The sequence below is a fragment of the Osmia bicornis genome, chromosome 15 (assembly GCF_907164935.1).
Source record: "Osmia bicornis bicornis chromosome 15, iOsmBic2.1, whole genome shotgun sequence".
Lineage (NCBI taxonomy): Eukaryota > Metazoa > Arthropoda > Insecta > Hymenoptera > Megachilidae > Osmia > Osmia bicornis.
In genome coordinates, this window is record NC_060230.1 from 4450585 (window position 1) to 4474281 (window position 23697).

General features: G+C 42.7%; 1 protein-coding gene across 2 annotated transcripts; it reads left to right on the forward strand.

The window, feature by feature from the left end:
* The first annotated feature begins 275 nt into the window (after positions 1-275).
* Positions 276-23133, forward strand: LOC114878486. Of its 2 annotated transcripts, XR_003789755.2 has the most exons (3): positions 276-459; positions 524-563; positions 22757-22798. XR_003789755.2 is itself a non-coding variant. In XM_029192350.2 (2 exons), the coding sequence occupies exon 2, from the start codon at positions 22795-22797 to the stop codon at positions 23092-23094; it is 300 nt and encodes a 99-aa protein (XP_029048183.1). In that variant the 5' UTR covers positions 13256-13413; positions 22757-22794; the 3' UTR covers positions 23095-23133. The 2 variants fall into 2 exon arrangements, 1 of the variants encoding a protein (XP_029048183.1); XM_029192350.2 differs by lacking the exons at positions 276-459; positions 524-563 and adding an exon at positions 13256-13413 and having other exon boundaries at positions 22757-23133.
* The last annotated feature ends 564 nt before the right edge of the window (positions 23134-23697 follow it).

A 23697-nucleotide genomic window follows, 5' to 3' on the forward strand; every position in this document is an offset into this window, starting at 1 on the left:
ATGGCTACAACCGGAAGTAACGTTTTCTGGATCGATGTGAAGTGGGCTAGAAAACCCCTAGATTTAATTTTCAATTTTATATTAATTATTATTTTTACAACTGTTTGATTTTCAAAAGGATACCTAAAATTAAATTAAATATATCTATTTCAAATATAACAAGTTATCTTTTTATAAATCGTGTAATGAAAGTTGAAAGCAATTGATCGAATAAGAATCGATATATCTGAAAACGATTGCATTGATCCGGCAGTAAAATGGGCGGGATACGCAGGTGTTGTGCGCGAATAGATTTTTCGGATAAAGTATTGTAAAAATGTAATAAAAATTACATTATTTGTTAATTATTCATAGTAAAATTGTTAATATTAGTGTTATGAATCGAAGTGTTACATTCTTTCGAATATATGTCAAGATCTCAGTATAAAGCACATGGTCCCACGGTACAGCTACGACGATGTAAGGAAACGAATCATATATTCGTATTATTATCAATCAATTAACACTGAATCTTTTTTTACAGCTGATACTTCATTTGAGAACGTGGACCACTCCTCATTAGGGTATGTACAACAATTTTATATCGTCTTTTTTTTTTATTTCAATCATCGATCATATTACTGCAAAAATATACTATTCGCTGAAACATGGCGTATCTCCGATTACATTTACACATTGACATTTACTATTACGTATGAGGGTAACAAACGTTTCCACTGTGATACATTAACAGCTTTTGTTTCCGAAACTAAAATGGATACGTATTACATTTTTAACAATATTTTTATTGCATTTTATGTTTTGATACTCTCGCATGGCCTGCAATATCGCGGAGCAAAAATAAACGTATCACGAAACGATACTCTTGTACCGTTGAAAAGCCAGCAATAATTTTATCGTAGTTGCTTTTTTTCTCCGACACAAATTGTGTTCGGTTTAATTTTCTGCTCGTCCCATTGAACGAGAGCGATCGATTAAAATCGTTCGCCATAATAAACCATAATCGGTGCCGCGAAGTTGTCCCTAACCAAGAAGAACAAAAGGGGCTCTACTTTACGCGTGTTTATATCGTTTGGCGCGCGCAAAGAATTTCGTTCAGAAGTAGTTGAGTTTATAGTGGCAGGATCGTTTACGTAAATCGACGCGATTTGCACGCGCCCTTTCCCTATCATTATTTCGAATTAGCCCCAGCAATTAGCAGAATAATAATTAGGTAGCCGTTCCGAATAAGTTATCGTTAGTTTATCCGTTGAACACGATCCCGGAGATCGTTAGTGGCGCCACTTGTGAGTGGTGTATGGGCCGTGTGTGTACGTGCGCCATATCGGCCGAGCATCGATGGGGCCCCGTTCGATCCACCGTATCATTATGACGCCTCGCAGCCAACTATCGATCTCGATCGATGATATTAATAGTCGCTAACTACAGTCTTTCACGCCGCTCGCGTTCTAAAGCATGTTTCTCGTGCTTGGCGGATGTTATTTCTTCGGCCGATGCGCGCGCCGCATCAACGGAACCACGAAATCAAGGAACGTTCAAGTTTCGCGCCATAAATAAAGTTGATAATAAGAAGGAGGTAGAAAACAGAAATTCTAAGTTAGTTTTATAATTATAATTATAAAGTTATAATACATTTTCTGGGGACATTCTCTGGGTAAATAAAATGAATAAAAATAATATTAATATTGTTGAAAGGAAATTACCGTCGACAGTATTATTCACGTAATCGAACAGATTATAGAAAATGTTCGTCCGTTCTTTTTTTTTTTTTCATCCGCGATGGAGATTGAAGTCACGGAACGTGTCGGCAAGCGTTAACAAGCGGAAAACGTGCGAACGTAACGCGAAGTCGCGATAGGGTCATGATTCCATGGGCCCCGTAAGGAGCCTGTAATGCGAAATAATGGGTATCCACCCACTCGATGAAAATTACACGAGACGTGGCTCTCGATCGAACCGACTCGCTTCTCGCCACCTGAGGGACGGGGAAATAAAAAAAGAGCGATCGTGGCGCGCGTACCCTACCCCTCTTGCCGGGATAATTGTTTAGTAGGCGCGAACACCGTAATTAAAAACGAGAATGATGCAGATTCGAGATATGGAACTGTCTTCTCCTGGTAGATGAAGCGAGTCTTTTACAACTGGTGCTACTAGCATCTGCTATTGGAGATATGTTAAAGCAAGGAGTATTTTTTTAAATATTTAGAATTGTAAAAATAAAAAAAAATACTGATGGAGTCATTGGTAACTTAATATTATTAGATTCAATACTTCAGGTAGGAAACTAATATTTTTCTTTTTAAATTCCATAACAAGGATTAAACTAAATCCAAGTTCGTGTAAAATACGAATACGATGGTGGTCGAACATTCGGTACCCCACGCGAACAAGTAAATCTTGAGCTCCTTCGTTCTTTTTACGGCCCTCCTAATGAGAGCTCCACGGCAACTCGGGCATAAACGAATAATTAACCGAGAGAGGAGAGAAAAAACGAACAGGCAGAAAATGAATGTTCGCGAACGAAAGTAAAAAATTTGTGGTAGGGAGAAAGCCCCAATCTGACCAGGTGCATCGAACATCGTGTACGCGACCCCATCGGCTTGTCTGCCTGCTTAAATGAACCCTACCATGGACTCCTTATGAAAATTAATTGACATATCGATCGAAGCCGATGCGTGTACTCTTCGTGTCCAGGCTTCGTTCCGGTTATCCTTCACACGAAGGACTAAAATTTTTAATATTGGAGCTGTAACAGGCACTTAGGAACTTAAGCATCTAGGAATTCAGGCACTTACTTAGGCACCTAGGAAATCAGACATTTTGATACTTAGATATTTAGGAACTCCAGGTACTTAGGTACTTAGATATTTAGGAACTCAGGCGTTTAGAAAACCAAGCTCCTAGGAACTCGGGCAATTAGGTATTTAGATATTTAGGAACTTAGACATTTGGGAAATCAAGCACCTAGGAATTTAGATATCTACGCATTCGGGCTCTTAGGAACTCGACTATCTAGGAACTCAGGCATCTATATACTAGAATGAGTAATAAAAATCCGATAATTCATCCGCACTAAAGCGACTATATCCATCTCACAGTATCCTCATTAATAACCACTTAAACTTGACGTTAAATCTCTGTAATTAAAGAAAAACTAAAGAACAATCTCGAAATACTGATGGGACGAGATGTAACGCGACCTTTAATCGTCGCATCAAATCAACGAAACGATCATCGTAAGCGACATAACACGGCGTTATGTTTTCTCGACACGAGCCAGACCGATTGCCATAAACGCGAGCCAAACCGTTGTAATTAATTCACACCTACGAACGTTACGAGGTAAATATGAGAATCGAAAGGTGGCCATGGTTCGTTCTGCAACGTCGAAATGTAATTAAACGACCAACAAATAGAATAAAAAGAAAGAAAAGAAAATGAGATCTTGGTTCGATCTCGTTTAAATTATTTATCGCGTTTCGTGCAGCCAAGGGACAAATATGTCTCGACCACGATTAGGAAGGAAAGGGCAAGGATAATATAATAACGAAAAGAAAAAAGGAAACTCGTGTAGATATAAAAATAAATAGCCAGAGAACGGAGAAGCCGACGTGCCACACGCAGAGACCACGCGAGACGTGTTTATAGTAATGAGCCTTGTCGTTATTTGTCCAGCGAAAGGGATTTATCGAGATACCTCGTGAGATCTTGTTGCTCGATCTTCTTCTTCTTCTTCTTCTTCTTCTTCTTCTTCTCCTTTGTGGTCTTCTTCTTCTTTTCTTCTCATCGATGTCTCCTTATTTTCGTCCCTTTCTTTCTTTCCTTTCGCGTACTGACGGCCATTCGATTCTCCTCTGTCGCGAGCTTTCAAGAAATTCACTTGGTAATGGTAGTTCGTGTTGTAGCGAATATTATTCAAGAATCTCGAGAACCCATGGATATTTCAAAATGATAAATTTTAGATTTTTTTAATTTGTACTAGAGTAGACTATTTTATTTATAAATAATAGTTTACTGTTCGATGGATATTTCTGATTTATTCTGAAACTTTAGAAAGTCGAAGACTTCCCTCTTTCAATTATAATATTACTTCCCAAGCCACGATTCCTTACACTTCGTATTTTCCCATTTCCTGAACCCTTTCGAACTCCCACCCCCGAAACCCACAAATCATCGGAATCGTCACGCATTAAGAGCGTATTACAGTGATTGGAAAGTGATAACCGTAATAAGCACGACGTGGAATACACGGTGTGTACGGGGCCGGAGGAGGCGTCGACCGATCAGAGAATCAGCTTTAAATCGCCGATAATTTCTTTCTCCATCCTCGTCCGTGTCGAGGACGTGCCGTGGGTATCGAGTGCCCGGCCAGGTAACGGGTGATCGGCTCGTAAAATTTTGTGACATCCAAATTATCCGAATGCAAATGGTGCCCGGTAACGAACCGTAACCCCTATTCGTAACCGTACTATACCCGGAAAAACGAAAAGAAAAAAATGAACCATAAGTAAAAGATCAGCTTATAAAATCAGTGTTGCGGAACGGTAATCTTGATCGTTCAATACGTTCAAGTATCACAGGGATAATTTGCGAAACGACGGACCGGGTACAACTTCCGCATTTTGCGCGAGGGTAGAAATCATGGGAATTGTCACACATTAAGGGGCGTATTACGGTGATTGGTCGGATAGATAGGCTTAATAACGAGGCAACAAAGTACACGTGTGTAAAAGAGGGCAGGGGTGTAGGGTAGGTATCAAGGCGTCGACCGTGGAGAAAATCATCTTTAAACCGCCGATAATTTCTTCGTTGGTCCTTTTGTGTTTTTTTCTTTTTACTGCCTCGAGGTATCGGCAGACGAGGGAGAAAGAAAGGTGGCGTAAGTATATCGCAGCCACGTAGGGTCACGAGCGGCTCGTTCCGAACCAGGCCCTCGCCACGGTGTGATCTTATTATACCGCGAACCGATGATGACCGTGTTTAGGTGTTGGCTTGCCAGATTTAAGAATATACCGGCCTCTGACCACCCCTCTCCTTCCTCGATCGACGATTATGGTAACGAGGCCTCTTTAGTCACGTTGACGTACACCTTATTCGCGCGTTCGCGTTTCACGCTGATACCCTTTCCTTCTCTTACACAAGTGTACGTAAGTGTACACTACTTCAGAACGAGGTATCCTTATGTACGTGGCCCGCTGTACGAGTGGTTTATCGTTGACTCCTTATTGAAACTTTGTGGTTACCACGATGGTGGCTGCTCGCCTGGAGAACTGTCAAAAAGCGTTAGACGAACGATGCACGCGTTCAAACCAGACTATTCCAAGTTTTTATCGATCGTTTCTTGTTTACTGTTAGCAATAGGAGAATCAATATTTTTTGAAATAGAAAATTTTTGAAGAGTACTTACATTTCGCAGACCAGGGTATCGCGTGTCTGTTCGAGCGTTAGGATAAATTAAAAAATTGATTCGCGCGGGAATCAGACTCGCGCGGACAAAGGGGGCATGCTAGTGGCTTCGCGAAAACGTGGGGAGACTTTGTAATTACCGATGCAACCAGAGAAGTAGTCGGAGGAGAAAAATACTAAATTAAATTATCCTTCGTTTGAAATGGTGCGTGTGTTCCTTGTCTGATAGCTTCCATTTCCTAACGAAGGTAGAATTAAAAAAAAGATAGATTTTTCAACAGCGCCAATTAAATATAAATTGAATTTTATTGAAAAGCATAGACGTATCCAAAAATTTCGAATGTGTGTTCTTTAGTTCCATTCTCCATGTTGTTTCTTGAAAACAAGAAACGTAGAATGGTAGGGTGTTCTTAGCGATATCGTGAGATTTCTCACGAATTGTCGAGGCAATAGTTGCCGTGGGGTTGGCGTCGACCAGGGTGGAGGAGGCGTTCGACGAAGTTGCAGGTACGCGCAGACGCGTTAATGGCCGCGAGAACCGAGGCCTCGATGTCATTTCTTGTTTGCGATGTGTTGTTGCCGGTGTGAGATATATCGGGCCTAATGACAGGCCGCATCGTGCCGCCGTACGCGAACCTCACACCCCTTTACGGGGTTTCTTTTTATTTCGAATCGCGACTTGCTCTCCCTCTACCCACCCTCCTTTTCACGTTTACCCGTGCCATTTTTCATTCTTTTCATCGGATTGATAGATACCTTCCGTGAAACGACGAGGAAATTATGTACTGTGCTGTTAAAAATTGCAGAATTCAAACGAATACATGGAATCTCTTCATGGTCTGCGCTCTCTAAAATAACCTTATTAATAGAATTAAGTAAGAGTGTTAATTTAAATTTTTGAAATTATCATCACTACAGCACTATTTTTGGAAAAAAGGATAAGAATAACGAGTTACAGAAAATTCCGGTATATTTTCGTTAGGGCGCCTGAGCAAAGCGTAAGGAGGATCGTATATCGTTCGTTCGGCGAGCAAAGGTGGCGGGTTTCCTCGTGTAAGCAACAAACCACATCGCCACGGCTGTTGCCATTTTCCAAGGTGGCTGCTTTATTATTGGCACGTAGCCTTAAATCTCGCTCGTAGGCGCTCGTAGGCCGTGCTCGTCGAAGCCTCCTCTCCTTGGCAGTCGACTCGTTGCCGGCTATAATACATTATGCCTACCTAAGGCTGTTAGTGGCCACCTCGTGCTGGCGCGTTAAGTTATTAGAGAATCAATTACTCCTTGCTATTGTTTATGACGGCCCAAGGGTCTGACGTGTCTACTCTCCCCTCGTACCTCTGTTATCCCAACCAGCCAGCTTGTCCGCCTGCCTTCCACTCTTCGTCTCCGCTTTTTTTCATCCACGTCCTTCGTCCTCGTTTCCTTCCCTTCGTACTGGCCGTTCATCGTACTGTCGGCGCTATTCCCGATCGTCTAAACAGAACCTCGTTTGTACTCCTCGTTCGTCGTTTCAAATAGTTACCATCCTCGGCTTGTTCCGCTAACGAACAGAACGTACATCATGCTTCGTTTCTCCGATCAGTGAAAAAATTCGATTCAGAGGGAAGAAGGGAGACTTTCGTAATTTGCTTAATTATTGGCATCTTTGATTGAGGGTCTTAGTGCCAGAACCCCAAAGGGATAGAAGGCACTAATCAAATTTGATATTTCGCAAATAATGTCGTTCCACTTGAAATAATTGCAATCGTTTCCGTGACGAGATTCTATTGAACAGAAAGGTTCATCATCTTAGGAGGAAGGAATGATAGGGAAAACGTTTTTGAGAGCGTGGACAAGAAGGTTTGTCCGTTCGAGCGAAAAGACGAAGGCTGCGATGGGTGGTCGATCGTGCATGAATGTTTCATGGCTCCTAACTATCCACGAAACATGATCGATGGCCGGTTAGCACTCCACTCGCCGGCCCTTATGGCTGGTCCCTGGCCTGTCTTCGTTCGTACGTGTGATTACACAGCCTCGTGTCCGGCCTGTACGTGTCCCTGTGGTGTGGTTGCACCAGGCGTAGTTCATAAATACGCTGCCATTTGGCAGTAAATCTTGGTAGCCACCGTGAGCGGCCGAAGGTGGTCTCTCTCGTCCTCGTCGGTTCTCCACGGCGTTCCTCGTTGTTAATTACCGTGTTTTAACACCTAGCCCCACACCAGTTTTGCCCGTGAGGTCCGCTTCTGCCTACTTCCCCCTTTTTACTCCTTCCATTTAACTTCTCAGCTGCAACACGCCAGGGCCGTCTTCTATGAGCTTCTTAAATGGATCTCAGGATTTCTTATCTTTCCCACGATTATTCGTCGAACAATTTACTGATCGATCCTCTTATCATCTGAGACATTCACAATTGTTTTCGAAGAAAATTAAAGTACCTATTCAGTAAGACATATTAAAGTACTAATTATTCAGCTTTCAATTTATTAATTTACATTATTAGCGTAATAGTAACGTAATTCAAATAATCTTCATCTATTATTTCTCCTAATTGGCAATGTCAATTAACGGTGATTCTCAGATCCGACAGGTATACAAGGTGTACAATTTATTTGTCTATCGATGAATAGAAAACAATCGATCGACGGATCGATCAGAGACCTGGTCGGCCCTGGAGCGAAATCACTCGTCCCAGAAGCGACCGCGCCCAATGGGAGCTCGAATTTCAGTATTTTTCGAAGCAGCCTGTCGGCCCACCGTTAATTATACATTTGGCAGATCTTACAGCTACCAGTTCTTCGTAAATCCCTTCCTCGTTTGTGACGACTCATGTTCTTTCTCCAATAGATCAAACTAAAACCTCTCCTATCTTAGGAAAATCTTACTATCTGTGAATCTAGTCCCTTTCAAGTCTCAATTAATATTAATCGTTCATTCATCGAATGACCCTTTATAGATAATCAAATTTATACTCCTTCATGTTCCTTTTAATTCTTCAAGTACGCGGGGTACGAAGGACCTCCATGCAAAACACGGTGCTTCTGATAGTGTTCTTAACCGCAGACATTTATCAACGTATTTGCAATGGCCGGCGGATAATTATGTGGGAGAGGGTGTCGAGGTAGCACCTAGAAGGGTTTCTACGTGGCTCTTCACGCCGGATAGAAGATAAAGATCAACGAATGCAATGGGGTTGTTGGCCAGTCAGGAGGTTGGACCTCCTTCTCGGTGGCAGGGAACGGGTGGTTTTAACCGGATGCCTAAGAAATACGATGGTCAGGAATTAATATGCACCGGCTGGAATATGAATGGCGTTACGCAATTATCGGTTAACCCACAAATTGATATGGAATTATGGGTGCCGATGGGGAGGCTACGCCGCGGACTTAAACGAACCGATCCAATGACGGATTTATGGAATTTATGATAAAACGTCCGGGTCCTGGATAAAATTTCATTTTTCCTCTCTGTAATGGACACGTATACGTATACTATAGTTCGAAAGCTTGACCAAATTTTCAAGTAGAAGATTTTTTAAATAAAACCTACACGGGGTAGTAATAATTTCTTCAAGAAAAATATAAACGCGTCAATCAAGAAACCCATCACGCAACCAGTCTAGTCGGTTCGAAGGATGGTTGCCATATATTTTCAAGGGTACCGTGAATTTCCGGTCGTATCCCGATACAATCTTCTCGGATGTTCGCGAGGAGATTCTTCTCGATCCGGTCGAAGACTGGCGGGAAGGCAACGTCGAAGAAGAAGGGGTCGAGAGTGGCGAGCTTGGAGAGAAACAGAAGAGAAACACGCTACACTCTATAAATACGAACGGGTAATTGATTCAGTAATAACTAACTCAACCGAGCCGTCCTCTCTCGCGCATTCCTACTCTTCTTCCCTCTTTCGTTTCCTCGTCCGTCGGCCAGGACCTCTTTCCTTATCCTCTTCTTCTCGTTCCACCTCCACCGGGGTGTTGCGTGTTCCACGCATAAATATGTATGCCGGTAATAATATAAGCGACCACGGTGGTGGTGCTGTTTGGGGAGAGACTCTTTGGTATCGCAGGACCCCGGGGTACCATACGTCACGCCCTTTTTCTCGCACGCCAAGAGGACACTCCGCTATCGATGCACACCAGTTATACACCGCTTTAACCGCACCGGCTCGACCGGGATACCACTTTTCGATACCCGGATGTTTTCTTTCCCGGGACCGTCCCACTGAGATCACTTCCGTTGCTTGCTAATGAGGATATCTCCCTTCCTTCGTCACTATTTTTTTTAGAAATTATTGGCAAGAATTGATTATCAAGTTTGTTAATCAGAAAGATAGAAATTCAACATTAGAGTATGGGTTAAAACTGAGAGTACTAATTTTAGAAGGCAGAAGTGAAAATAAATAATTTTCTGGAAATTTTTGTGAACAAGGAAAATAATATATTTTCCTAGGGTTAAAGGTTGCTGACAGCATCCTCTGTTACCTCGAAGATTCAGGGTCTTTTTGACCGGTCAGAACGGGGCCAACGTTGGCAAAACAATTACCAAAGCTCTCTGTCTTTCGCAGAGACCGAGTAAGTAGGTAGCCGGGTATTTACGACTATTGCCTTTTGCCCGGCTCGTTTCATTACCGATGCATTGCCGGATGCCAACGGCACCGGTCTCCAAAGTCACGCGACCATAATACCAAACGCGACTCGTAAATACGGCTAGAGGAAACGAGCCAGTGGACTCCATTGTAATCCTCTCGGCGTTGTTGCGCGACTAGGAAATTGAATTTCAAATTGCAACCGGTTCGTTGGTTAATTAGTCGAGGACAAGAGTTCTTTAAACGATTAATAGACGACTGTTGATTTTGTTCGGATGAATTATTCGAAATGATCCGTCTGTCATTTTATGGGACTGGTTACTGGATGTAGACCAGCATTAGCATTTTCAATTTAACACCGTTTCAATAGAGAGTGGCTTGGAATGAAATCTGTGGTATGGAGATTAAATGGGGGTCGTAAAGAATAATGCTAGGCTCTAGGTACATTTTTCCCTAGGGAAGCCTGATTTGATCGCGGGTGTACTTGCTTGTTAAGTTTATAGCTGTGATTTGATGGATTTATTAAATGGATTGAAATTGCTTTTAAATAAGCTCAGAATTTTTGATCACCTTGTATGAAAAAATTATAATTTCACCACTTTGAATGGATAGAATGGAAGTGATCGATTTAATCATTTCTGCAAAGGAAAAAGATCTTGCAGTAGATACTATATACTTGGTTCGAACTCTCAGCAACTTATACATAGTAACAGTAAACCTGTTCCTGAAGAGGACGGTTCAGCTTGTGATGTTTGCACAGTTCACATAGTCGTGGTTGATACAGATGACTCCCGTTTCATGGGACCCACCAACGACTTCTATATCGTGAGACACGAAACAGACCACCCCCAAGCTATGGAACCCAATAGGGGTAACCCTTTTGTCACAGGACCCACTGGCGACCACATGAAAGTCCCCAAAACGAGTTCCATGGTACACGGTCTTAAACTAGAGTATCGAGATTTCATAGAAATATTAAAAATTCTGAATAAAGAACGTTCGTGAAAGAGAAAAGGTAGAACGTTGAGTGTACGTTGAACGAAAGCATCAATTTATTTGGACACCATAATGAGGGGTTCGTTCGGAGGAATAATGAAGAACGTGTGCCAGTTCCACGTGACTGTACCCTTCGTCACCCTTTTATCCCTTAATACACCCTGAAAGACGCATCACGGGATTCGAAAACCGAAATCATAGATAATATACCAACGCCACGTGCCGCTAATGTGGATGATGATACTCACGTGCTGTGGATCCGGATGATCCGGTGAAGGTACATCTTTTATCTTGTCATTCTCTGTTTACAGGATACATGGTTAAATTTTCAATTCCATTAGCTTCATATGATATAGAAAAATTTCATTATTTCTATACCTAATTACAATTTCTAAAAGATCTGAAATTAAGTAATGAAATTCAGTTTCAAAACAAGTTCCATGAACATTAAAGCAGCCTGTATTAAGATTCAGGCAGTTTCACTTTCTCGAACGACGTTAAAGGCTCATTTTCACACTCGTACGTCGGGTGATGTGCCTAATGCTGTCCAATTAAAGCGGTTACCGTTTAAGCGAATGCCACGACCCAGATCTTCCCCGAACCTGTTGTGTACCTGTTCGCGCCGCGACCCTCGTACGTCGTACACGAGGACATACGACGTCGTTAATGCGTGCACGGAAGTTTTCCTCGTAACTGATACTTGTCTCCGTTCTCCAGTTACCACGGAGGAATGGTACCGCGCAGGGTACCATGACCACCTCAGCCGTCGCATTCGTTGCGCTCGAACGTGCAATTTCGAGACGGGTGCCCCCTTCTTCCACTTCGTCTGCTGCCCCCGATACTCGTGTCTAGCCGCGATTCATGGTTTCTACAACCTTGTCGATCTTCTTGGGAATCGTCGCCCAATGGTTCTCGATATCCTTCTCTGTGGCGTGGAAAGATTGAAAGTCTCTCGAGACGGGTCGGGCATTAGAAATCAGTAAAGGGATCTCTCCATGGTCCGCGCTCTAAAAAATCTTAGAATACGTTAATGCTAACAAAATTTGGGTGTTCGATGATGTTTATTTCGCGAAGGGCGTGACTCTCATATCCTACCCTCTTGATGGTATGATCTCGTTACGCGACACCCTCGCCTGTTAACATCCCCGTGGTTGTTTCGCATCCCTTCAGCCTCCTCTTCGGCATCCCTGATAGAAACGGACGCGCGTTCCACGGGGTTGCACGTGAATCAACACGTGGCCCAAAGGCGATGGGCACGATAATAGGTTTTTGGAAAGCTTGTCGGTGGTGATCGTCGGTTCTGACATAAAATGTGCGGTGACAAATAACACTGAGTGGTTAATTACGTGTAATCTACACCGCTTCTGACGTTCTTGATAAAAATAATTATCTTGACGTAATATGATTTCTCTTCGATTATTGTACACTGCAGTACGACCAAGTTCTCTTACGGAGTAGCTAAAATTTATTATTTTTCAGTAAAAGTTGCTTGAAAAAATAATTTCACGTGTAACCTATTGTCATGGATTAATCAGACTCGTTGCTCCAATTAATTACAATCGTTAGGTATCTAGGTTGTTTGGCGGTTGTTTATCGAAGGGTGCGGGGTATTTAGGGGATGATACGCGAAGGGGGTTGCTTTCGATCATGGTGTTTCCAGTTACAGACACCCCTTGATGTTGCTATCGATTATACACCCTTCGCCAACGATAGCAGGGGTACAAAACGTAGCTTGGGGTACACGGGCTGTTTTAATTATCCACTGAAGTAATTACAATGGGGTTGTCGAACCGTTGGTCGATAAGTCAAGAACGATTTCACGAATACCTGGTGTTTGTTTCGTCGTATCCTACGTCATATCCTTTCTACTTTTAATTAGACGGTTTATCTAAAGCTTCCTTCTAAAGTTTTAATTATTACACGGAAAGTAACTGGTCAGTGAAGAATTTCTTCTTATTGTTAGAAATGGGAAGTAATTAAACATTTCTGCTTTTGATGATTTTATTGTTGGAAATGGAAGCTTTTGTATTTAGTTGGCTTCCACGTTTTCATTTCCTGGAACATGCAATAACACAAAAATACGTTGACCCTTCACATTCAAATTCATTAATTAAATCAAAGTGATAATTAGCCAGCTGTGTCCAAATAATTTGTGAATTCAGAGCAACTTGCTTCAAAGTACAAGCTTCATTCGACCCCTCGCAGATTTACCATATTCCACTGAAACGAACCGTGGGTCATCCTTAATTTATCAACCGGTGGATTGCGGTCTCGCGAGTTGGATCGTCGAAAAATCGGGACATGTGCGAAACTAAGGTGACAGGACGGATGGTAGGCGTACGTAAGTAAGGACAGACGTATACACAGACGTCCGATGTCGATGGTGGCAAACTCGCGGAGGCACGGAGGAAGATGAGGTCGGAGGTAACCCGACACCTGGCCGCACCGAAGGTAACGTGAGAGCCCCTTTACCCGCCTCCGTTCCTTTTCCTACCACCTCTTCCAGCCTCCTCTCTGGCTGCTTGCTCGTCCTCTCCTGGCCACGATCCATCCTCCACCGCGGATCGTGAATCCCTCTCAGGGAACAGACAGAGAATGAACGTGTCCTCTCCTCTTTGTTCTTCATTGAAGAAAAGAACCTCCAAGAGCGAGGAGGCGCGGAAGAACTCAATTATGTCCCACGGGGTAGCGAAGATTGACGGGAGGCTTTCTGCCTCGACCGCCCCCTTTCGTTCTTCGAGTAATTAAGAAGTGGGTGGGTACACGAGGACACTGGACGATGCCAGTTTCTTCGATTCCACGGGCATTGAAAGGGGATGAAGAAAGGAAGCATCTAAAGATGCTTATCGCGTATCTACTGTTACGCAAAAAAATCATGGGATACTAATGTCCGGTGACGTAACGTTACAAGTATCGTTTCATAAATACTAATAATAACGAGTGCTTCGGGAGTAACTGAACTCTATAATCAATCTTTACCTGGAAAGATAATTTTACTCTTATTTCAGAGTGCGAACGTTTAATAGCTAAGTTTACATGCTCGTAAACACAGGCCAGACTCCGTGGCTCCTTGTTATCCCGATTGCTCGAAACGTTGCATAGATATCGTCGTCGATTCGGTAAACATTGATCAAAGCCTGTTATCGCGATCGGAAAGTCATCGAGTTCTCGCGGGCGTAATAAACATATCGCTAGATCGCTTTGCACCTGTCGCGCGAGCTGGATCCGTTCTAAACTCGCTCTCCTATCGAAAGGTGAGGGGCATTGTAAAGTCGACTTTAGAACAGGGGAATGAATAACTCTTCCACGTCGACAAAATTCAAGTGAAAATAACTGCTAATCATTCCAGATTCTTAGTTAAAGAATTGTTTGAAAAATTGTTGTTCCTGGTTCGGTGTTAAACACACCTTAAAATTGATAGGCGAAGGTGAGTCTACTCCAGGGAGTAGAGTTGGGTGCCCGGGGTCTGGAGCCGCTGGAACAGACCGTTTGCGGGACACCCCGTGGTAGAAAAATGTGTCGATACAGTTCTCGACGGTAGGTTAAGTAAGAGAGTTGCCACATAGGGGCTCGCGGTGGTAATTCAATCCCTCTGGGCGTAGGTAGGTACGTACTTACATCCAGCCCGTGTACATGCTCCGCAGTACGTAAGATCACACACCGACGAGGGCACAGAGAAAGGACGGTGAGACGAGAGAGACGGTGCTGATGGATCGACGAGAAGGAGAATATGTGGAGGAGAAAATCCTATTCGTGTCGCGGGAAAATCGTCGCCAAAGAGAAAACGAATCGTCGAAAAAACGTTAGACTTGTTTATTACAATTTTGGTACGCTTGCGATCAAATGAGGCTTATCTAGGGAAAGTGACGATATAGGGGAAACAGGAATTCTGAATTGATATTAAAGAAATTTAGGAAAAAGGATAACATAATTTTGAATTATTAAATATCACAAAATTGAGTATATAATGGTGTGCCTGAAATCCACGTGCCTGAAAAGTAGAAAAAATTGTGTAAATCAGCCATGAAGCAGGTTAGAAAGAAGGAAAACAAGATGCGTTTAGTCAGACGTGAAGCTCTCACAGGAGAATGGGACGGCAGAGGTCAGACTCGTTACCAAGCCAGACGCCCTAATCTCCTAATTGTAAGGCGAGCCAAAAAGAACCTCCAATTGCATCAAAAGAAACAGTCTCACCATTTTTCAAACATAAACATTAGAAATTCTAAAAAATAAGAGAAGAAAATTAGAAAAATATATAAAAAAGGAAATTGCTTCGACCTTCAAGATAGAACTCCAACAATACAATTTTGATTTTAATATGCTTTTGCAGACTGATAGTCTACGTTGAGTTGCATAACATAAACCAGTTCAACCGCATAATTATCTCGTTTTACCACTGATATATATCGAACTTATATAACTTTAATTGTTTGCATCCTCAAAGATATTTGTCATATATCATCAGAGATTATAACATAATTAATTTGCAAAAATTTATGAACAGTCGAAGTTCTTCCCTCGTAAGAGAAGGTTGTAAGAAAGGGACGGAAGAGGCACACGAAGGAAGCTCGCCTTGCATGGCGGCCTCGAGTACCTACCGACTCCCACCGACTGGCTGCACCATCGCCATCGCCTCCACCTTCTTTGCCCCACCTCCTACCTACCTATCCTCGACGCGTATCCTGCACCTTCAGGGTGGCGTCACGCTCAAGACGCTTCCGGTGTTAAATTACTCGGTGCCTCTCTCTTTTTCGCTCTCCTCCTCCTCAGCAAACTTCTTCACCTCCATCACGGTTCCTCTCCTCGTCTCTGCGTTTTTGTCTCTCGGTACTCTCTTTTTTTTTTCATTCTTATTTTCCCTTCGTTTTTCTCCCTTTTTCCCCTTTCAATTCTTTTGTTCCCTTCAAAGTTCGACGATCCTGGCAGACTCTTTTCGTTCGCGATCTCCTTAAGTAACGAGTAAATTATGATTGCAAAAGTCTTTTAGATAAGATCTAACGCTCGAACATGATTGTCAAAATCATAGAAGGGTTAATTACTTTAAAAATCACTCAACAAAATGGCCCTGCTCGACACTATAGCCAGATCTGATCTAATTCCCATTCAAAGACCACAGTTGGATAGAAACGGTATGTTTACAAATGTTTGCCGGAAAACAAACGAGGGAAAGAAGGTCGATCAAAGGGCATAGTCACCGGTACCCGATAATGAAAGGTCCAAACAGATTTTTCCCTCGGGAAACGATCTGATATAACGTCGGCCCGAAAGCGTTTCTAGCCTCCAAGTTCCCTTAACGAGCCGGATCTCACGACGTAAATTACAAATAATAAATATCCGGCCCGTAGCTTTATCGTGGCCGAAAGATCGGGATTTTAGGATCGGATAGAGCGCCGCTGTTAGCTGCGATGTGGGCGGGCATCGGGGCCCTTCTTTCGGGCCCCCCACTGACACGACACCGCGTGGTGCCCGCTGTCTTACCTGACCCTTTCTCACTCCCCCCTCTTTCCCTCGTCACCTCGAAAAAACAATACTACCAACGGGGCACACCTGACCCGCGAGAAACTGCATCCTCGATCTCGTCACTCCTGTTGTCGATTTTTCAATGCTCCCGGACCCCGTGTCCTCGACAGAGATGAAGATACCAGTGTTTTCCTTCGGATGCTCCAAAGGACACGCATAAATTTCTGCACCTACCTGTTTCCGGGGAAAGTCGACCAGGCTTCAAATTATGCAAAATTTGTGTTTTTAGGAAAAGGAAAGGTTGTTAGGGGTTAGGTAAGATTGGATGCTTAACACCTAAAGTGTCACAGAGGAAATGCACATAGAATCGTAATTAGATTCATACCTTGCATTATCAGTATAGTTGAAAATTTCAATCAACGCATTGCGCCTGCGCCAAGCCTGCAATCTAGGGTTCCCTAGATCCAGCGCGAAATTTAAATTTCGATATTCCCGCTACAGTAATGAGTTTACGAAAGATCGTATTGCAGCCCCCTGTTGGCGGTGATCCCGGGCAGTTGCCCTTTTCGTCCCCGGGATAACGCGCTACTCTAAGGTACCATGAATCCCCCATACTCCCTGTGGTACGCCATAATTCTCACGCTGCAGAGAGAGTGACGACCTGTTATCGAGATTCCCGGGGCGCGTCCTTCTAATCCATCGAAATTAGCATTATCCCTGTGCCGGGTACGTGGGTGTGGAACAGGCGGCCCGACGTGATAACTTTTCGACAGTAAACTGGACAGAGACGGACGCGATACGGTGTTATGGGGGATAGAGAAAGATGGAAAGGGTTTAGCGTGGAAGAGAGGAGGTGGGTTTTACACGCATTCACGCACGCACGCGACGCGGCACGATTCACGAGACAGGAGACGGCGTGGTGCGTGTGCCCGGTGCACGTCGTTGCGTGCGTGTAGCGGGTGTGTGGGTGTCACGGGGTGGCCACCTGTCTAGCGAGGTATGCGCCGATAGCATCACCTGAGAGAAGCAAACGGAACGAACGGCCAACGCTAAGCAAAGACAAGGGCGGTAACTCACCCCGACAAATTATAGAGTGGCCAGACACCGCGATTCTCTCCATCTCTTCCCTTCTATCCCTGCCTCCCCCTCTACCATTTCACTCTTTGTTTTTTTTTCATCTCCCTCGCTTTTTTTCCCCGTCTTCAATCGTCTAATGTCCTGGGTCCGCTCTTTGCGATCTTTGAAATATACGAAATGTACAAAGGTGTGAAAGAACCGTCGTCCAACAGCTGCGTCATTTATGGTAAATAGGTCATGGTTTAGCGACGGATAGATTGCGAAATTGTGGCAGTTCTTTGAACTTTTCTTGCGGTGAAGGAAACCGATATTTCTAGCCGGTCGTATGTAATTATTGATATTACGCCGCGGTGAATGCGACCAACTGGCAACCATACGCTGCGCGTAGCCCTAGATTTTCCTCGTTCAAAAATACGAATCTGCCAATCGAGGCGGATAGAACATGGACGTACGGTGAACGTTAAAGAAGAGACAGTCGTTACGATGGTTGCTTTTCGTTTCAACTCGTATAGCATGATCGGGCGTAGTTAGTTCGGGACCGAGGCAACACGCATCCCAAACTTTGATTAAACGAGTCGCAGGGACTCGCGGCCCGACTCATTTGTCTACCGTCTGCCTCTTCCCTTCGCCTCTTCGTTCCTTTCCCTTCCTCTTCATCTACTATCTTCGTGATTCCTCCACGGTACCAAGAATCGTAACGATTCCTTGAAATTTGCCCGCGAGGGTGGTCAAAAGTTTCACCCGTTTAAAATAGGTGCCAGAGATCTCTATCTATCGGTGTTTGATTCGAAGAAAATCTCAACTATTTTTCCATGAACGGAGGTATTAAAAAGCCTTCACCCTTTTATCAGATCCCAATTACTTTTATTTACTTACGAATAAGATTATTTCATAATTTATACTAATTGTTCTACATTTTTTCATTTTATATGGCGCGGTTTAGGGGTATATCTGATCGGGCGAGACCCAAAAATTTTCTTCGGTACTGAAAATTATTCGATCCAACCCGAGGTTCAGGTACCCGCGCACCCCTAGCACGGTTAAGATTTTTATGCGAACCATTTCCACAATAAGGATCACTCTCTTCCGCGTGTTTTCTCCAGAACGGTTGATCCATCGGTTCCCGGATAGGAGATAATACCATAATTACGTGAAAAATCCTGTTAGGTTGAACGCAACGCTTGGAGGTAGTCGGAGGCTAGTAGTTGGACGTCGTCAGTGATTCGACGCGCGTCGAACAAAAGCGATTACCGTTATCGATGGATGTAGACCGTGCGGAGGACGCGAAACAGCATTCCATAAACGGATAATGGTACGCCACCTCTGCACGGCCCTATTCCCTTTGGAACATCTGTATGGAAGCCGTCTGCGGGCCGTGGATGGCGGTGATATCGGGTTACTAACGTCATCGTTGCCCGATCCGCTCGCAACAACAGGGACTCGAGCGACGAAACAGAGGGACAGCGACAACCAGGACCACACACGGACACTTTCCACGGGTGCAAACTACCCGTCGTCGTTTCCACCGCGTACCATATATTTCAATAGTCGCGTTATAAAATGACGTTCCTTGTCTCCAGAATTAATTTTTCAATATCCGATTCCGAAGGGATGAGGGAGAAAAAAAGGGATGCCTCTCCGTAGCGCCACCGGAATTAAAGCCACGGATGAGGAAAGTCCTAAGAGGATAGAACGCTGTCGTTCCGAAAGAGTAGAATGAAAGAAAATGGAAGAAGAGAACTCGTATACGATTCCCTAGCGACGATAAAACGTCCCGAAGCTGGCGGAGGTTTCGCGTGACGGAAACACGCGAGAACGTGGATACACGCGTGTCTCGGTGGTGAGGCGAGGCGTCGCGTCGCATAAAGTAGGTGGATATGGTTGGTCCCGGCGAGCAAGCGCCTCGTAGATAAGCAATTACGATGGAATCCGCAGATAAGGGGACAAATTCGAATTCCAAGATTCGGGTCTCCGATAGGATCGACACGAGCCCCCCTCCTCTACTTCTTCTTTTTCTTCATCTTTCTCTTACCTTCGTTCCCACGAGTACTGTTCCTTCCTAGTTCCATACGAAACATCGTGCTCGTATTTTCCGCCTAAGAATTCGCCGTGTTCGCGTGTACAAGCAATAACCATCGTCGCGGGAAATAATAGGTAACTGGTTGTCGTATATCCTGACCAGCCATCGACTCCGCGTGTTTTATACCGTTTCAGGATCTTCTCTTGGGAACTTTGCTTCGTTTTCACGGTAGTCCTTGTTTGCCTTGTGTTATTACAGTAAACGCTCGATAATTCCCTGGATTTTTAACTCTGAAGAAGGGAATCGCGTGGGAGTTATCGAGCACTTACTTATACACGATACAATAAATGGAAATAGAAACGAATGTTATACGGTTGATTTCGTGGTTTCATGGTTTTAAATACATTTTCATTGTCAGCGTATGATAAGCTTCGGTAAGCTCTTATCAATAGCAACATTGAAAGCAGTCGCACCGATAGATGGACACGTTTCCATAGGTAGACGAGAGTACAAAGGTATCGCGTTACGATGGAGCAACGCCCATAGGTTTCGGATAGCAGAGAACGCACGAAATCGCCTAACCATTGCGAGCGTGCAATACGCTAGTACACCAGGAGAGGTTTGACATGTCCAACGATTGCCACTTTGATGCCAAACACATTGGTAACAATGATTTCCATCGGAGTTACAACGCTCACTTTTAGCCTCGACTATCCGCGATCCTTTGAATAAATCCACGGTGTACAATTCCGATTTCGTTTCCACCTCTGTTCCACCGATTATTTGGAGTATTCGATGTCTTCCGGGATTGTTGTTACAAAAGAAGAATATTATGTTCAATTCAACGATCGTTGAATCGTTGCAATTGTCAGCGGAAGAAAAAGAATATTCTTTGATTTAATGGTACAGGATTTTTTCTAATTAAATTTTTGATTGTTCTATAATTTAATTAGAAATGTTTTATTGTAATTTATTAGATACATGATTCAAGGATTTTATGTTGTATTATTGTAAGGCAAAAGGTGATTTGGAACACTGGATCGTGAATCGACGATTTTCTGAAGGACAAACCGGAAGTCCCGCTCTCACACGAGGATTTATAGTCTTCCGAGTGTCTCGTTCTTGCTCGAAACCTACCTCGCCCACGAGCAGCAATAGATTCTGCGCTTTTTCCATCGCGAACCATCCTGGGTACGTTTCCCTGGGCTTGGAACTTTTCTGTTATACAAATGAATAAGGAAATGTCGAAGAGAGTGAAAAATAGTTTTGCCTGAAATATCGTATTTGGATAATGGTTAAACGAGGTGAGAAATTAGGATCATAAGGTAGGAATAGCTGTTTTGGATATCGATCAGGACATCGGAAAAGGAAGAATCGTTCCGACACCTTTGGCTTAATTAATATTAAACAAAGTTAAAGTCAGGTGACGTGCAGCCAGCAATGCGAGCGAATGCACTCGAGCGAGCGTCGCAGGTAACGTAATACGGAGTCGGACTACCTGACCGATCTGACAGTAAGCTCGAAACAAAATCGAATCGGTGCACGATGAGCATCCGTACAGCTGGAACTCGTTTTATAAACAAGCGTCACCTTTTGCTTTCCGCTTGAATCGATTAAAAAAAAGGCGAACAAGACCGTCTGGCCTTAATCTTTCCCCTTTAAGGGTCGCAGGTTAATTTCACGACAAATTCTGAATAAGAAAAATATCTTTATCTGATAATTATTCTTTATATTCGAGTCTCGTTTCCTTCTTCAGGTATGAAAATATTTTTGAACAGGTGATAAGGTGATTTGGAAGTTGTCTAATTATTATGAAAATAATTTCATTGATTTATTTATTGATTAATTATTTATCTGACACTTTTTATGGATAAATTCTTAGGTTCCAAATTAAATTTTTTTATCAGAAATAATTTGCAATCGTAAATTGAGAAAAATACGTGTATCGGGTAAAAATGAATGTTGCTTATTTTGCGTGCAGACGTTTTTCTTTCGTTCGTGAACGGTTGCGAGAGGAAAAGGCGGATGCGCCTGTCCGGCGGAAAGGAGAATAGTCTTCTCGTATTGGTCCATCCGTGGTTTCCATGGACGCGAATCATCGATCTGTTCACCGTTGACGTTTGTTTCCGGAACGGAGCATGCTCCAATGGAACTCGGTGTCTCATCGTTCCAGCGTTTTATTATTTGAACGAGAATACGAACAAAAGGAGCCATTAAACATGGAAATTTATTTTCTCTTCCTTTTTCATATTCTCATTTATATACCTTACAAATTTATAAAAATTTATAAAATTTAAAGATCTCCTTTTTACAAATTTTTAAGGTCTCGGTCGACCTAATCTTAAACTCAGGTTCCCGAATTTTCTATTTATGTTACTTCTTATTATTTTCTTGTTTATAATTGAAGTGTTTGAATTTCATAGCGAACGGCTCGCTGGGAAGCTCTTTTCGTGCCCGATTCAATTAAACGTGCAAATACGCGATTAAACGAAGCTCTCGGATACTTTTCAAATCCCTTGAAACGCAACTCTCCCCCAAGTATCTACCTCGATTCTACACTTCGAGAACTAACGGCGAGTTCTACTCATTAAAGGTACGTTTCAGGCATCGTCTGAAGCAACACTGAAGTTCCATGATATGCAATCAAGTGCATAGACAATTACTCGTCCTGAGTATCGAACATAGGACGAGAACTTGGCTCGTTAACACGCTTTGAAATCGTCGAAGGAAACTTCCAAGAATTTTCAACATGAAAATTCAGCTTTTACCACGTTTCATGGTTTTATAATCGAGAATGAATATTTGTCACTTGTCATTTGTCATTCAGGAATAATTTCACGGCTATGAGAAAAATTCTTCCTGTTTATATTTTGACAAAATCATGTGATCAATTTATAGGCTCTCCTTTCAACAAATTTTTGCCTTCTTGAATATGTCAAAGTATCATTAAAATTTTCGAAGGAATTCGATTTAAGCTTCAAGGAAATTTGTCATGAACAATATTAAGGCATTTACTAATAGGTCCTTTTTATTGACCTTCGGAAAACCATCAGTGGTACTGTAACCTCTTTAATTTTTCCATCGTCCATATGAATTAATTTAAGTCTAAATTTTAATTGCATTAATATATTGATTGTGGCGTTAAAGGCAGAGCCGTGTCTACCACTTAGCAAAATCTTAGCAAGGTCTAGGATTATTCAGGATTAATTTTTTCTTTATCGATTCACTGGATTCCAGTGGTCCCATAAAAAGGCGTACAGCAGTAAAATAAGACCATGGGAACGGCTTCAATCGATCTACGAACAGTGGATACCAGTGAAAGGCAAGTCCTGTTGGGTGGAAGTTCTCATGTCACGGGATCCTCAAGCAAAACGCCACCAACGGACGAATCAAAAGTCGGAAAATTCGAAGATCGTCTTCGGAGTGCGATGCGACAGACCTCGGCCAAAGGTCATGAGACAAGTGGTATACGATTTCAAGAGGAAAGTCAGGGATTGAGATTTCCGTATCAGAAAGGGAAGAGGAACGAGAAGAAATCAGCGGGTTGCAAACGCAGGGTCACATTTGCGATTTGAAGCTTAATTAATCAGTTATTTAACTAGGCAGGGATCAGAGTGGAGTAGCCTCTTCGTTATTCTGGAATTCTGAAGTTCTAAGACTTTAAAGTTCCAAAATTTCTAAATTTCATAGCTTGTAAATTCCTAAGGTTCTATGATATAAAATTTGTAAAATTTCAAATTTCTAAAACTCTAAGACTAGGATCATCAAATCTTATGGCTCATCCCAGGAAAGAATGCTTCTATCTTGATTTATATTCTAAATAATCTCTCTTCAGAAAGGAAATAAAAATAAAAATTGTTTAACGCGAATGATCTTTAAATAAAAATAACAATAAAAGAATATTACCAACGAGTATCATTTATTAATATTATAATTAAAGATACATGCATATTAAGGCGATCGAATATAAAGTGACAACTATTGAACGAAGTGAATTATTAATTCACTTCACTTCTCATTTCAAATCGATAATCGTTTGTCGAATGTTTTGGTAACCGTTGATCGTCCGATCTCCCGTTGTTATTTAAATGTCTTGTCAGTATTTCAAAATGCCGCGATGCTGGAGAATTTTCGAATGACTCTGGCTCGCGTATAAATTCCATTTTTTTCATGATTAC